Source organism: Ctenopharyngodon idella, chromosome 20, assembly GCF_019924925.1.
Source record: "Ctenopharyngodon idella isolate HZGC_01 chromosome 20, HZGC01, whole genome shotgun sequence".
Lineage (NCBI taxonomy): Eukaryota > Metazoa > Chordata > Actinopteri > Cypriniformes > Xenocyprididae > Ctenopharyngodon > Ctenopharyngodon idella.
This window is the reverse complement of record NC_067239.1, coordinates 22,312,603-22,325,944: the sequence shown is the minus strand read 5'-3', so window position 1 is coordinate 22,325,944 and position 13,342 is coordinate 22,312,603. Positions and strand designations below refer to the sequence as shown.

Genomic DNA, 13,342 nt, shown 5'->3' with positions numbered 1-13,342 from the left:
CGCGCCAATAAATGCACAAGAGACTGCGATTTGCGTGCCAGCTAGTGCTGTTTTAAGCAGATTACAGTGACGTGTCCACTCATCAGTCAGCAGATACAGAAAATATTATTTCACCGATTATATCAAAACTTATGTGCATTATTAACGGGTTAGTTCATCCCAAAATGAAAATTATCCCATATTTACAAGATAAATATCCATATTTAAAACTTTGTAAATTAAAATAACTAGCTTCCGGTGGAGGACCGTATGCAGAACAAAGCCACTGGAAGGCAAGCCTGCAACCTTTAGCCAAACAAAGCGTAACGGCTATGTAGGCTACTTAACTTTCCGCGCCCAGACGCGTCTCGCGCATCTTTCGTAGGCTGTGTCCAAAAACTGGAAAATGCTGCCTTCGGAGGACACATTTCAAGGTAGGAAGGCATCAAGGCACGTCCGAATCCAATGTTAGCTTCACTTCCTGGTTCCTGAGTAGCTTCACCTGATCGATTTCTGAAGGCAGCATAGATCCTTCACTGCCTTTGATATCCCACAATCCCGTGCGTCCATTCTGTGACTGTTGAGCTAGAAAATTAAAGATGGCGTCCGAAAGTTGAGTTTGCTGCTCAGTTTGTGTGTAAATGTATGTTTTTGAGCAACATTTTTCAATTTTGATGTCATTTCTAGCGAGAAACATTATTCCTACAATACTCCTACATCCTGCGACAGAGGATTATTCATTTGGCCCAAGTCGACTTGCGCATTCTGCGTATGGTTGTCCGCCGGAAGCTAGTTATTTGAATTTATAAAGTTTTAAATATAGATATTTTTCTTACAAAAACGCATCGCTTCGATTCAGAATGACTTTATTAACCCCCTGGAGTCGTATGGATTAGTTTTTTTTATGGATGGACACGTTATTTTTTACTTCAAAACCATTATAAACCTTGGACAACTAAGGATATTTTTAAATATATCTCTGATCGTGTTCGTCTGAAAGAAGATAGTCATATACACCTAGGATGGCTTGAGGGTGAGTAAATCATGGGATCATTTTCATTTTTGGGTGAACTACCCCTTTAACTACGTTCTACGAACAATGACGTCTCACGAGTCGAGATTACAGCATACTTGTTTGATTTTGAGTCGGAAATGATGCAATTTTTTAAAAACTCGTTTGACTGATTAGATCAAAAGAATTATTATTTTACAAATTTGGCATAACTATTGAGTCATTCTTTCAAGGATCGGACTACATGGTCGTGAATTGTGTTTTTGACTTAAAATAACCTGTTCATATTTGTTTGGGAATCAGACTAGGCCTACATTGGTCGCTATAAGTAGTGCAGTGTTTACTATAGGTTTCCAAGAATGTGGGCATCATCAAGCCAAAAAAAAAAAAAAAAAATGGAAACAGTTCTTAGTAACAACCAGTCCTTCTCTTTAAAAATTTGCGGTGTTAAATTAGGCTATTAATTATTATTTATCTAAATAACCTTAAAATGAAGGCTTGCTCATCCAAACACACTGTTCATCTCACCTCTGCTCTGCAACATCCCCTGATAGGTCCACATGACAGGAACAGACAGTTAAATTGTTCCTGCCCAGTGACTTGTGGCTCTTACATCTGGAGGTCTGATATCAGAGTAAGAAATGTGAACCTGGTACAGACAGAAAGAGGGTTCATTGCTGGGGCAAAGAGGCACAGTATGAAGGGCTTCCTATCTTTGCAGCATGCCTTACTTTTTCACCTGATATTATCCTCAACTTCTACAGTACAATACACCAAACTATAACACTGACACATTCCTGAGGGGCAGCCCCAGTGGTCTGGCTTTTGGGTGGTCACATAAATGCAAGAATGCAGCTTGGCTGTAGCTATAGATCTACAAAAAACAAAAAAAAAACAAAAAAAAAAACAGTATAGGCGATTGTGATGGCTGCATGTGGAGCATATTTATGTGTATTTCTGATGTTGAAGTGGGAGTCTAAAGATCTGGGCGATGCTATGCCCTGTGGTGGACCACCATCTGGCTCTGAAAAAGTGCCATAAAGATATGCATAATGATAGGAGGTGCTGAAAGCCTAGACTGTCTATGACCTTGAGTTTGGAAAATGCCAGTTCTCATTGCAACGCTGCAGTATAGTGCATGATTGTTTGTGGATACTTGAATTTGTTATAAATTACCATATCACTAATAATGCATCTGCATATCAGAGTGAAACTGCAAATGGCAAACTACATTGACTTTAACTTGATAAGTCAAGGTCAAATGAATTAAGAAACAATATTGCCAACTCATTGGCTGTTTTAAATACATTTTTTTGCAGCATTTTATTGTAATTCAGTCCAGATTACACATAAAATAATAAATACAAATTACACAAAGAACACTTTCATCACAGTACATTTCCATTGTTGCCAGTCACAACCATTTCTACCCTAAAAAACATGCATAAGCAGAATACACACACAAGCATACATACACTTGCACTCTCTCCCCATATCTTTTCTGAGCTGTCTGAATGACACTCAAGAGGCAAAATAAGAATCTTGCATTGAATACAATCGGTCGATCGGTGTTAAAAGTGAGGGTTCACTAGACGATATACAGTCTCCAAAATGACACAGAGGGTCACTGTCTGTATCGTCATAGAGTGTGTCACAACCTATAAAGAGAGAGATGATAAATAAATGGGATGGACAAAGAGTATGTCTCCAGTACTATATTAGTGTTTGTTTTATACCATAGGGATGCATGTGGTCTCCAGGCATCTGAGGAGGGGTAAGGCCCTGTCTGAAGGGGTCCAACTTGAAGCTTCGTGAGTCCAGACTGATATTCTGCTGGGTAAGTGAATATGAACCTGCGCACTCCAGCTCAGCAGACAGAACTCCACAAGAGGGCGCTGTGGTCACACAAAAGAACTTCTTAATGTGGTGTCGATATATTTACATATCTTCGCCTAAAGGATGAATTTAGGCCACAAAGGGCTTACACATATAAAATTTATTAACCCCGGGTCATTCTAAACTTTGGTTTAACAGAATAATGGGTTGTATTTTTTCTACATTTCACACTGTAGATTCGTAAACCACCAATTAACGTTCTAATGTAAATATATGTGTTTGTTAGTATCATTAATTGGACAAATACAGCACGCGACCTGTTTAAAAAACGTCTTGTTTCGCGCTTGCGCATTAGTATTCTTATTCTACTGTACCTTCCAGTTTGACCTGAAGAAACTTTTTGTACTTTAACTGTAAGAATAAAACAGTCTTCCGCCACTGTTTGACTTTTTGATTATTTTTTTTTTTTTTACATACGAGCGCGAGAAATTTCTGACTATTCAAATCTCATGAATATTTATTACTACATGCGCTGTTCAGTTTATGATTGGTTGTTGTGAACTGGCCGTTACATTCTGAAGACGACAGTCACCGTGATTTTGCCAAGACATGTTCCTGACCCGGATAAATATATTTTATTGATCCTGGAGAAAAAATTGACTCCTAACCCTATCTCTACCACTAACCTAACCCTATAACTTATCCCTAAAACCAGAGGAAAAGTATAGGTGAATAACACTGATGTAGAAGCACCTAACCCTGGTAGTAAGCCTAAAATTGACAAACTGTAAGTGTAAACTTGTCCCTCAAATCTGATTGGTTGATTGAAATGTTGTTCCAGGATCAACAAAGATGTTGCTCCAGGAACATGTATAGCTGAAATCACATTCACCAAAGAGGGCCTTGTTTACATAATACAGGGTTAAAGCTGTGCTAATTACAAGTGTGAAACGTTACTTTAAAAGTGGGTTTTAAAAAGAGAATAACCCGGGGTTAAGCAAAATGTGAAATTGCTGTTAACTTTGTATACCAGTGTGTTGTGATTGGCTATCCCTTTTCTCCTGAGAGGGCACACTTTGCTTCTGCTGCTGTTGTCTTCTTGCCAGTTTTTTCATCTAAAGAGACAATGTGTGTGAAAGAGAATCTTATAATAAAAACAAGTCCATGTTCACATATAGAAATTAGAAAATTAATAAGAGAAAATATGTCTTTGTAATGCGAAAGAAGGCCGAAAACACAACGCTATGCTGAAAGGAAATCCAAGTCTAATCTACGGGGATCTATACATAATATGTCATCAGTTTCCTACACGAGGCAATAACACAGCTTGTTTCCTTATTGGCAAGCTCATATACTGCAGAAAGAGATCTGTTATCAATTGCATAAGTTGATGTTCTTTCAATGAGTGTGTTTGTCTGTGTCGGTGGGCATCACATTACCTTGGCTCTTTGGTTCTGGAACCAGACCTGAACGACTCGTACGCTCAATCCTGTCTCTGCTGCCAGCGTCTCCCTTACCTTACAATAGAGAGAAAGCCATAGTGTGACCTTCATGGTCTATGGGTCATGTAGGCTAACTGATGAACTGACCCACACTAGAGTATCAGATCAACAAAGATAGATACAGCAGTGCTGTCCAGACCAGCTGTGGCTACACAAAAACCTCCTTCACAAAATGTAAAAGACAATCATTTTAATAAAATAGGGAGGTAAAACAAAGCTTGATGCTTTTGTTTTATTAAAACAAGATTTAAAGTAGTTTAATTATTATTCAATATATTTTATATTCATTTGTTATTATATATTTAATTTTCAGGCTGTCAGTTTAAATGGCTGACCTTTCGACATGGTTTGGATGAGACCTCAAAAGAAGCTTTGAAAGCACGTCTCTGCTGTGTTGTAAGGATGGTACGGGGTCTTTTTGGTCTCTTGTGTTCCAAGTCTCCTATTGTGTTAGAGTCCCCTGCAGTCTTAATGTTGTCTTCATCATCCTCTTCCTCCTCAACATCTTCACTTTTACCTGTAGTTAAGGAAACAGATGTTTGTAGTGTCTAAAAATAACATATAATAACTAATAATAAATAATAATGAACTGAAACTGAAATAAATATTTCCTGAGTATCAAATCATCATATTAGAATGATTTCTGAAATATCATGTGACACTTAAGAGACTTTGCCATTACAGGAATAAATTACATTTTTCACAATATTACTGTTTTTACTAATTTTATCAAATAAATATAACCTTTATCATAAAAGATTGGTATATTTTATATTCTGTTATATTATATTATTTATTAATTTATAGCATTATACTGTTGTGCTTTATTTATATAATTTATTAACAATATATTTTACTATAATACTAATATATACTATTTTTATTTATTATGAATATTACTATTTTAATACATATCAACTTCATTCTTTAATCTAGTCTAAGTATTTCTGTGCCAGTGAGTGTATGGTATACCAGAAGAAGCCTGTAGTGTTCCTCTATTATTTTTTTTTTAAATCTGTGTCAAAACAGTGGTTTTCAATCCTGGTACTAAATGACCCAAGCACTGCTCATTTGGGAGGTCTCCTTTATTTACCACACCTGATTTATATCATTAGATCATTAGCAGAGGCACCGTGACCTTACCGAGTGTATCAGATAAGTAAGGCATCCCAAATGAGCAGTGCTGTGGTACTCCAGGACCAGGATTGTTTTAAAACAATACCTGAGTCGGAGGTGGTTGGGCTGGCCAGTTGGTTGTGATAGTCTCTGGCACAGAAAAGCCTGTCCCCTGTAAGCACACAGCGGTCTCCCTTCTGCAGCCTGCAGGCGCACACACAGCAGCAGAAGCACCGCAGGTGGAAAACCGCAGGGCCTGCGTGCATCACCAGCTCGGCCGGAGAAATGACCTCTGCGCAGCCCTTGCACCGTACCAAAAACAATCTGAAAGGATTAATAATATGCATTTCTCAGAATCTCTTTCGACGAACAGCATAGAGAACGATTTAGTTCTTTCTCAACTTTTAAAACCTAACAGTCAAATTTACTAAGTAAGTTCATTTTACTCAAATACTGCTGAAAGTTTATTGTACTTAATAGAAGAGATGTTACGTGAACTCAGTAACTGATATATTAATCAGAACTCGAACTGAACAAGTTACGGCAGATTTCATTTTTCCAGCATGCTTTGCATTGGACTTTCAAAGTCGACCTGAAATGGAAGTTGCGATAGTCTTTTCTTCCATTTTGTGATGTATCTGAGTGAAACAGCTTTTGAAATAAGAAAAAATGTTGGATTCGGGACTTGATTTTGTCCATCGGGAATTGACTGGATCGTTGAACTGATGTCATTTGCTATTGCTGTGGTCTCATGTGAGTGACAGGTTGTCCTGTCCTCGCGCCAGTAAACATGCCATCAGAGAAGTCATTACTAGGGGAAGGAGAACCTATTTTGATTAAAGATTACAAAGGCACATGAATTTTTGTAAAAAATAAAAATAATGATATGCAAGGATAAATCATTTATAATTCACAGTATTCATAAACAGTGTTGGGGAAAGTTACTTTTAAAAGTAATGCGTTACAATATTGCGTTACTATATTTTTATAATATCCACAGCGCACTGCTATTCCATTATGTGGAATAACCACAGCGCACACAACATGAGGACAGGAGAGGTGTCAGTCAATAAATGGGAAAACAAAGTAACTTGTGTTACTTATTTGAAAAAGTAACTCAGATATTTTGTTGTAAATTTTAAAGCAATGCGTTACTTTACTAGTTACTTGAAAAAAGTAATCTGATTACTTAACTCGCATTACTTGTAATGCGTTACCCTCACCATTGCTCATAAATATTGTATTTTAAACTTAAATGGTTTAAGGCAATGGGTTTTCTCAAATGGTTTGAGTTTCCTTAACTTATTGAGTTTTACAGTGTTCCATCAGAGATTCCAGGAATGTTGCTGAGTCGCCCCGTCCATCAAAGAGTGAGACAAGAACTTGCCATGTCCCCTTCACCCAAAAACAAGCATGCAGACGCATACCTCCAGCATGGTGAGTGTGCATCTTAGCGCCTGGCAACCAGAGCTGGGTTTCAGCGGGTTAGACAGAGGCGGCCGGCTCCACGGCTGTGTCCGGGGCAGGACTCCCGGGGAGGGGGGAGAAAAGAGCTCGGCAGGCCGTGGCTCCAGACGGAGGGAAAGAATCACGCCTCCCGGCGGGTAAGGCCAGTCCAGGGAATGATCTTAACTCGACTTAACCAAACCCAGACAAAGGAGGGAGCTGGCCCAGAGCCTCGCTGCCATTGTCCTGCCCTGGCAGACACCACATTTTCTGTTTGTCAAACTGGCCTGAGATTTCCGCGCCCGGAGGGGGGTGGAGAGTGGAGCTGTAGTTTAAGGTTTAGGGTGAGCGTGACAGGGAGGCTTATAGAGAATCAGCCCAAGAGGTGTGACAGCTTCAGACTTGGACTGACAGGTTACTCCTTAAAGCAAGACACTACAGGCAAAACCATTGTTTTTCATGCACTGCTCAATTTTGAGCTTTTGGGCTATTTGGTGTCCATAACATGTTTTCTTTCAGACTAGAGGAAAGAAGACATTCAAAATACACACTTTACACTTTATATAAAATACACTTTATCTATTTGCATCTGTAGAATTCAATTACAATATATATCTTTAAAGGGTTTTTCTTAAAACCCACTTCAATAGCACTTTTAGGTACAGAACTTTCCAGTTTTATTCTATATTCTGGAGGTTTTTATAGAGGGCAACATTTGCCTGATTTACATAATTTTTTATTTCTGAAAACATGGTAAACATATTTTTTTCTGGCTGTTGACAGTATTTTTTGACTTACGGAGTGATAAAAAGAGAAAACTCCCCAGTAAAAACCTTTAACTCTAATATGTCAACAAAATGAAACAAGAACCGATGGCTTTATCCAATGTTCAGATTTTTGTTCTGGAAGTGTATGCAGATTAGCACATATATCATTTGCATATTTAAACATTTAACATGTTCAAAAAACAATTGCTTTAAATGTATTGTGATTAATCAACTGGGGTTAAGTATGATGATATGTATTTGTTATTACCCTATTTGCTTTAAAAGGACCCCAAGAAGTTTTCATTTCTATCACAGACTGAATTGGAGTCATCAAACACTGTTTCTTTAAATGACAGCGCCATAATTACTGTATGTTGATGCATAAGAGATACAGTATCTGTGTTTCTCTGTTACAATTTGTTCAAATTATAGGCTTTTGGCTATTGATCAGTGGGTGTTATTGTTGATATGTGTATCTCAGCTAGGTGAGAGCATTGAAGTGTGTTTGTGTACAGACAGCAAAAATTCCTCTTCCTTTGTGAGAATGAATTGAAACATCCCAAAGCCTTGCATTGTTGAGAACTATTAGTGTTGCCCTGGGGTTGCTGGGGAAACTGCTGCGAGTTCTTTAGGGTTCAGTAGGAGGGACAGAAAGAAGTGCTGCTCTCTACTCCATTATATGCAAGAGCATCTGTGGTATATGAATGCACATAGCGGAATAGGTCAATGACATGTTTGTGTATTATAGTGACATTGGAAGCAATGTGATACATGCTTCAAGATAGATTTAGATATAGTAAAGTTTAGTTAAAAGTTGACAACTACAGCTATTTTGATCAGGAAGCAGCTATGTTGCTATAAAAATGTTGATTTCACTATTATTGCAACCTTGATTCTTTTGGACAACAAACTAGAAATTAGTTAATTTATTAGAAATTAGTAAATTATTACAATAATTTACTTTTAAAGCAAAAACAATGTAAACTGTACACTAATGTACTGGCAGAAAATTACCAGGACATTATTCAGTAATTTTGCGGACATTTCCATTAACCCTAAAACACAACGCAATGAAGCTCAAAATTCAAAATACAGGTAAAACAACTGTAAAAAAATAAATACGGAAAATTCCGACAATTTAATGCAGTACATGGTGCCCTATTTTTATGGATTTTTTTAGTGTAGTTGAAAAACACATTTGCATATGAATTGCAATGAATTTATTAATGAAAAGATGAGATGCTTGATAGAAGTTATTTGCATTTTTTAAATGTTAGAATTCAGTTATCATAAGAAATGTGTTAGGATATCAACTATAAAATAAAATCACTCAAATATTTTAAATATCATATTTTAATCTTTTGACAGTCATAATATAATAAAAGTCACAGTAAGTTCTATTTTACATAACAGTTCAAAAGTTTTGGATCAGTAAGATTCTTTTGAAATTAATTACTACTTTTATTCAGCAAGGATAAATTGATCAAATAGTCAAGACTTTCACATTGTTACACAAAATATCTATTTCAAATAAATGCTGTTCTTTTGAACTTTCTATTAATTGACGAGTCCTGAAAAAAAAAAAAAAATCATGGTTCCACAAAAATATTAAGCAGTCCAACTGTTTTCAACTGTGATAATGATAAGAAATGTTTTTTTTTTAGCACCAAATCAGTATATTAGAAGGATTTCTATAGGATCATGTGATACTGAAGACTGGAGAAATGATGCTGAAAATTCAGCTTTGCCAACACAGGAATAAATTACATTTTAAAATATATTCAAATATAAAATGGTTATTTTAAACTGTAATAATATTACTGTTTTTACTTTCTATTTGATCAAATAAATGCAGCCTTGGTGAGTGACGCCTTACAAAAATATTTTAAAATTCTTACCGACCCCAAACTTTTGAACAATAGTGTAAATGTTTAACAAACTAAAATTATAACCATCTTTCTGGAAATCACTAAAGAATTGCACTCTTATGCCCTCTGATCAAGACAGCTATTAATCAAGTCTGATAATTCTTTTAGTCGAATTTACATCTTTCTCCCCCATATTCTACTCCCAAAGCATCACTTTAAATCCAAATCACATTGATCACCACTATAAAACAGTGAAGTATCTGTTAATAGAACAGCCTGCTGACCCATTTACAGTAAAGCTGCTCCTTAACCTGGTCAGTAAGTGCTGGGTCAGCGAGCTTCCCACCCTTGAGCCCGTAGATAAGCACTGGGCTACTGGGTAGGACTGCCAGCCAGGCACTGCGTATGTGGCTAATTGGTCAGGTCAGATATCTCACGGTCGGACGGGCACCAAGCAGGGGCACCACTGGGCACCAACCTATCCAGATGCCTTGACATACTTCACACGCAGAGATCCCCGCTACACGCACCCCCTCCCCAACATGCACACACAAACACACTCATATTCTCTTGCACAAGGCTCTGCTGTACCCAGAACATATGGCTCAATCCTCCACTCAGCCTCAGCTCTCTTATTAAGAGCACAGTGGTCACTTCTCCATCATTATTACTTTGGCTGATGGACTACTAATATGAAAAGCATTATGATTCACAAGAGTCAGAGCCTTTCTGTTGAAAACTCAAACTTTTTGACAGCTGGAGCGGATACATCAGCTATTGGAATGAAATGTTAGCGATTTAAGCACTCTTAGATGGTGATGAAAACTCAAATAGTGTCCATAATTACACTTGTCTGTTCTTTTCAGGGTCATTGCGCTCTGTCGTTTGGCAAACTGTTTTTTTTATTTGGAGGTGAGAATGTGCATATGAGTGTGTGAATGAGAATCAGAGTGAGTTTTGGGGGTAGTAGGGGGTCTGCGCACCGTGTCGATGTGGCCATATGCTGTCCCCAGCTTGCCGTTGCCACACCGATGGGTCCTGCTAATTTAACACATCTTGACAGTGTGTCAGTAGTGCTGTCCTCCTGATCTAACGGTGTGTGTTTGTGTGTGAAAGCCTTCTCGCATTCCATGGCCCACCGCGACCCTTCCTCCTGCAGTCACCTTGTCTTTCAGGAGTTCTGTGCCAAGTCCCTCAATACGCACAGTCTCTCTCTCACATAAAAAACACCAACACTCACCATAAGACAGTCATAGGACTATAGAAATATTGTTCATGTAAATCGGTAAACAATTATGTGCCAACAAAATAGTACATGCATGCATAATATTATATCAGCAAGCATGCAGATATAACATTTCAGGACTGAAATTTGTTGTTAATTAATTTTATATTATTTTAGCCACAAAGTTGCCTTTGTAAAATTAATTTAGCAGCAAGAAATAGATCAGCCTGCAACATCCAAACATTAGAATCAATAGAATAAACTCCACTGCCATCTGAGATGATGTAAACAGGAATTGAAATTATTTACTGGAGGATGTTCAGATGTGAACTCAAACCTTAATATTAACATTTTACTGGCATTATCCTTTAAGATTATTTCTGTGTAGGTTAATCATTAAAATGTTCTTTTGAGAATAATTAAAAGGGTTTTCTTCAGTAAGTATGATAAAAAGAGCCTATTTATTGTAAGCCTTCAATCTTTAAAAATGGTAGAATAATCCATTGTACTTTCACATGCATCTATCGAAAACTATGACCATTTTGTATGACTAATTTGTAATTTTCTATATACAGGGAAATACAAATATTTGGAATAATTCTCGCAATAATCTCGTGCAATCACATTGTGTTCGTTTTCTTAAACATTTAAGAAAAATAAATGGAATTAACAAATATTTGAAATGAGCAAATAAATTAAAACAAAAAAGCAACAGTAAAGAACTTTATGCTAACATTAAGATAACAGGCTAATACTAATATTAGCTAGTAGCTAATATGAATGTGCTTCGTCTGACTGGAAGAAACTTCTGACTGCCGTGGACTCACTTCAACCTTTTCCTATTTAACTTCAAATAGTAGGCTATCATAAAACGAAATAATTGTTTACACAAATAGCCTAGCAGTAATTAGAGTCTTACTTCTGGTAGTCTCGCTTGCAGTAGAGTGTCTTATTGCGGAGGAAGCAGGTGTCTTTCAGAGGCTCGCGACATGATGCGCAGTGCAGGCAGCGCTCGTGCCACAGTCCGTCCTGCACGCGGAGCAGGTACCTGTCCCGGATGAGCTCATTACACCCCTCACACACGCTCTTTCTCCACATGTCTGAAATAAAGACAAATCTTTAGTCCATCTGGGTAACTTCAGCGACCTCAGTGTGTAATTTTATGTAGCCTACTTTACTAGACAAATTAATCAAAAATGTGATAGTCTTTAGTAACTGTCTGCAGGATAATTTACATAACTGTGACATGGTTTTGAAGCTGAAATGACAAATGAAGATGTAGAAAGTTTAATGTGTGGACAAATAATCACTGAAAAACAAAAATAAATGTAAGAAACTAAGTGAATTCACCCACGGGTGAATAAACAATAACAGCAGAAATACAGTATGAACAAATGTGATTTGATTGTGTCTCAATCACCATTCATTTCAACTTAAAAAAACTCTTATCTTTTAATTGTGCGAAATCAGGCTCATTAATTACTGTCGCATATTTCAGCATGCTTGTTCAACAACAGGAACTACTTCTAATACTTGACAAAACTTCACAAAAACTTTAAAAGATGATATATAGAATTAGACATAGATCCACTTACCATTGAGGAGAAAATATCCGTTTGCGGCCCTGTGCAACTTTCGACAGATGCTCAGATAGTTGTAAACGCGCACAAAAGATCCATATGAAAACAAACCTGCGCGTCAGTTACCTTCTCTATCTCTCTCTCTCTCTCTCTCTCTCTCTCTCCTCCCATCAAAAGGTGGAGAGTGCGCAGTAAGTGTACAGCCTTTACTTTATATTAACTTATGATGAACATGTATGAAAAACTTGAATTTAGAGAGTGGGTATTTAATTTAAATATGTGGGTAAATGAATCTCCCTCAAGCATTAAATAAATCGAGTATGAATTTTGAACTATGCTCTTTGGGACTAAGAAAGGCCATTTCAAGTAGCCCTACTTAAAAAATACATGGGCCTACTTAATATGAAAGTATCAGCTTGAGTATCACTTTTTAAAATTTTATAATAACTGATTATAAAGATTGATTGAAAATGTATATAAACGTGATGGTTCAAACATACCCTGAAAAAAATGTTACATTAATTAAGCTTGGGGTCTTATAAATATGCATATAAATGCAATGCATTTCACATACATTAACAATGAAGCACTCCTGATAATTATATATATTTGGATTTATTGTATTTTTCTACAATTTGTTCTGTATATTGGATAATTATAGCTTAACTTTTCTGTAAAGTGCTATGATACAAAAGATGGGTTTAAGATACTAGGTTTTAATTAGATCAGATAAAAATATTTTAAAATCTGAAAAAGAGGTTCGTTTCTAAATTAATAGCCATTATAATATTTTTTTATTATTATTATTTTTTTTTTAAACATATCACAGCATTGGGGTGATCTCAAACATATATTCAAACATTTGTTTTGAGTTTATATTATTCAGTGTCATGAACAGAACAGGGTCATATAGGCTATCTTAAATTAGTTTATTTGAATTTTAAAAAACAAATTACATAAAACCAAAAACAAATAACTGGACTTAAGACTAATAATTAGTGATTTATATTG

The 13,342-nt window shown here is 36.5% G+C and overlaps 1 protein-coding gene across 2 annotated transcripts; it reads right to left on the bottom strand.

Annotated features, from left to right (window-relative positions):
• Positions 1-2,269: 2,269 nt before the first annotated feature.
• Positions 2,270-13,115, bottom strand: lmx1a (LIM homeobox transcription factor 1, alpha). 2 transcript variants are annotated; one of them, XM_051876188.1, is made up of 8 exons: positions 12,347-13,115; positions 11,671-11,851; positions 5,552-5,769; positions 4,665-4,846; positions 4,267-4,344; positions 3,858-3,942; positions 2,728-2,886; positions 2,271-2,649 (listed from the first exon to the last, which is right to left on the bottom strand). In XM_051876188.1, exons 2-8 carry the CDS (start codon positions 11,847-11,849, stop codon positions 2,513-2,515), a joined length of 1,038 nt encoding a protein of 345 aa, XP_051732148.1. In that variant the 5' UTR covers positions 11,850-11,851; positions 12,347-13,115; the 3' UTR covers positions 2,271-2,512. The 2 variants fall into 2 exon arrangements, with proteins under 2 accessions (XP_051732149.1, XP_051732148.1); XM_051876189.1 differs by having other exon boundaries at positions 2,270-2,649; positions 11,671-13,115.
• Between the last annotated feature and the right edge of the window lie 227 nt (positions 13,116-13,342).

Excerpts from the sequence above, each read along its gene's own strand:
- lmx1a (XM_051876189.1), bottom strand. The coding sequence starts at position 11,849 with ATGTGGAGAAAGAGCGTGTGTGAGGGGTGTAATGAGCTCATCCGGGAC. Across the intron at positions 5,770-11,670 it reads TGCAAGCGAGACTACCAGAA|ATTGTTTTTGGTACGGTGCA; the intron begins GTAAGACTCTAA and ends TAATCCTTTCAG. Across the intron at positions 4,847-5,551 it reads CCCAACCACCTCCGACTCAG|GTAAAAGTGAAGATGTTGAG; the intron begins GTATTGTTTTAA and ends CCTTAACTACAG.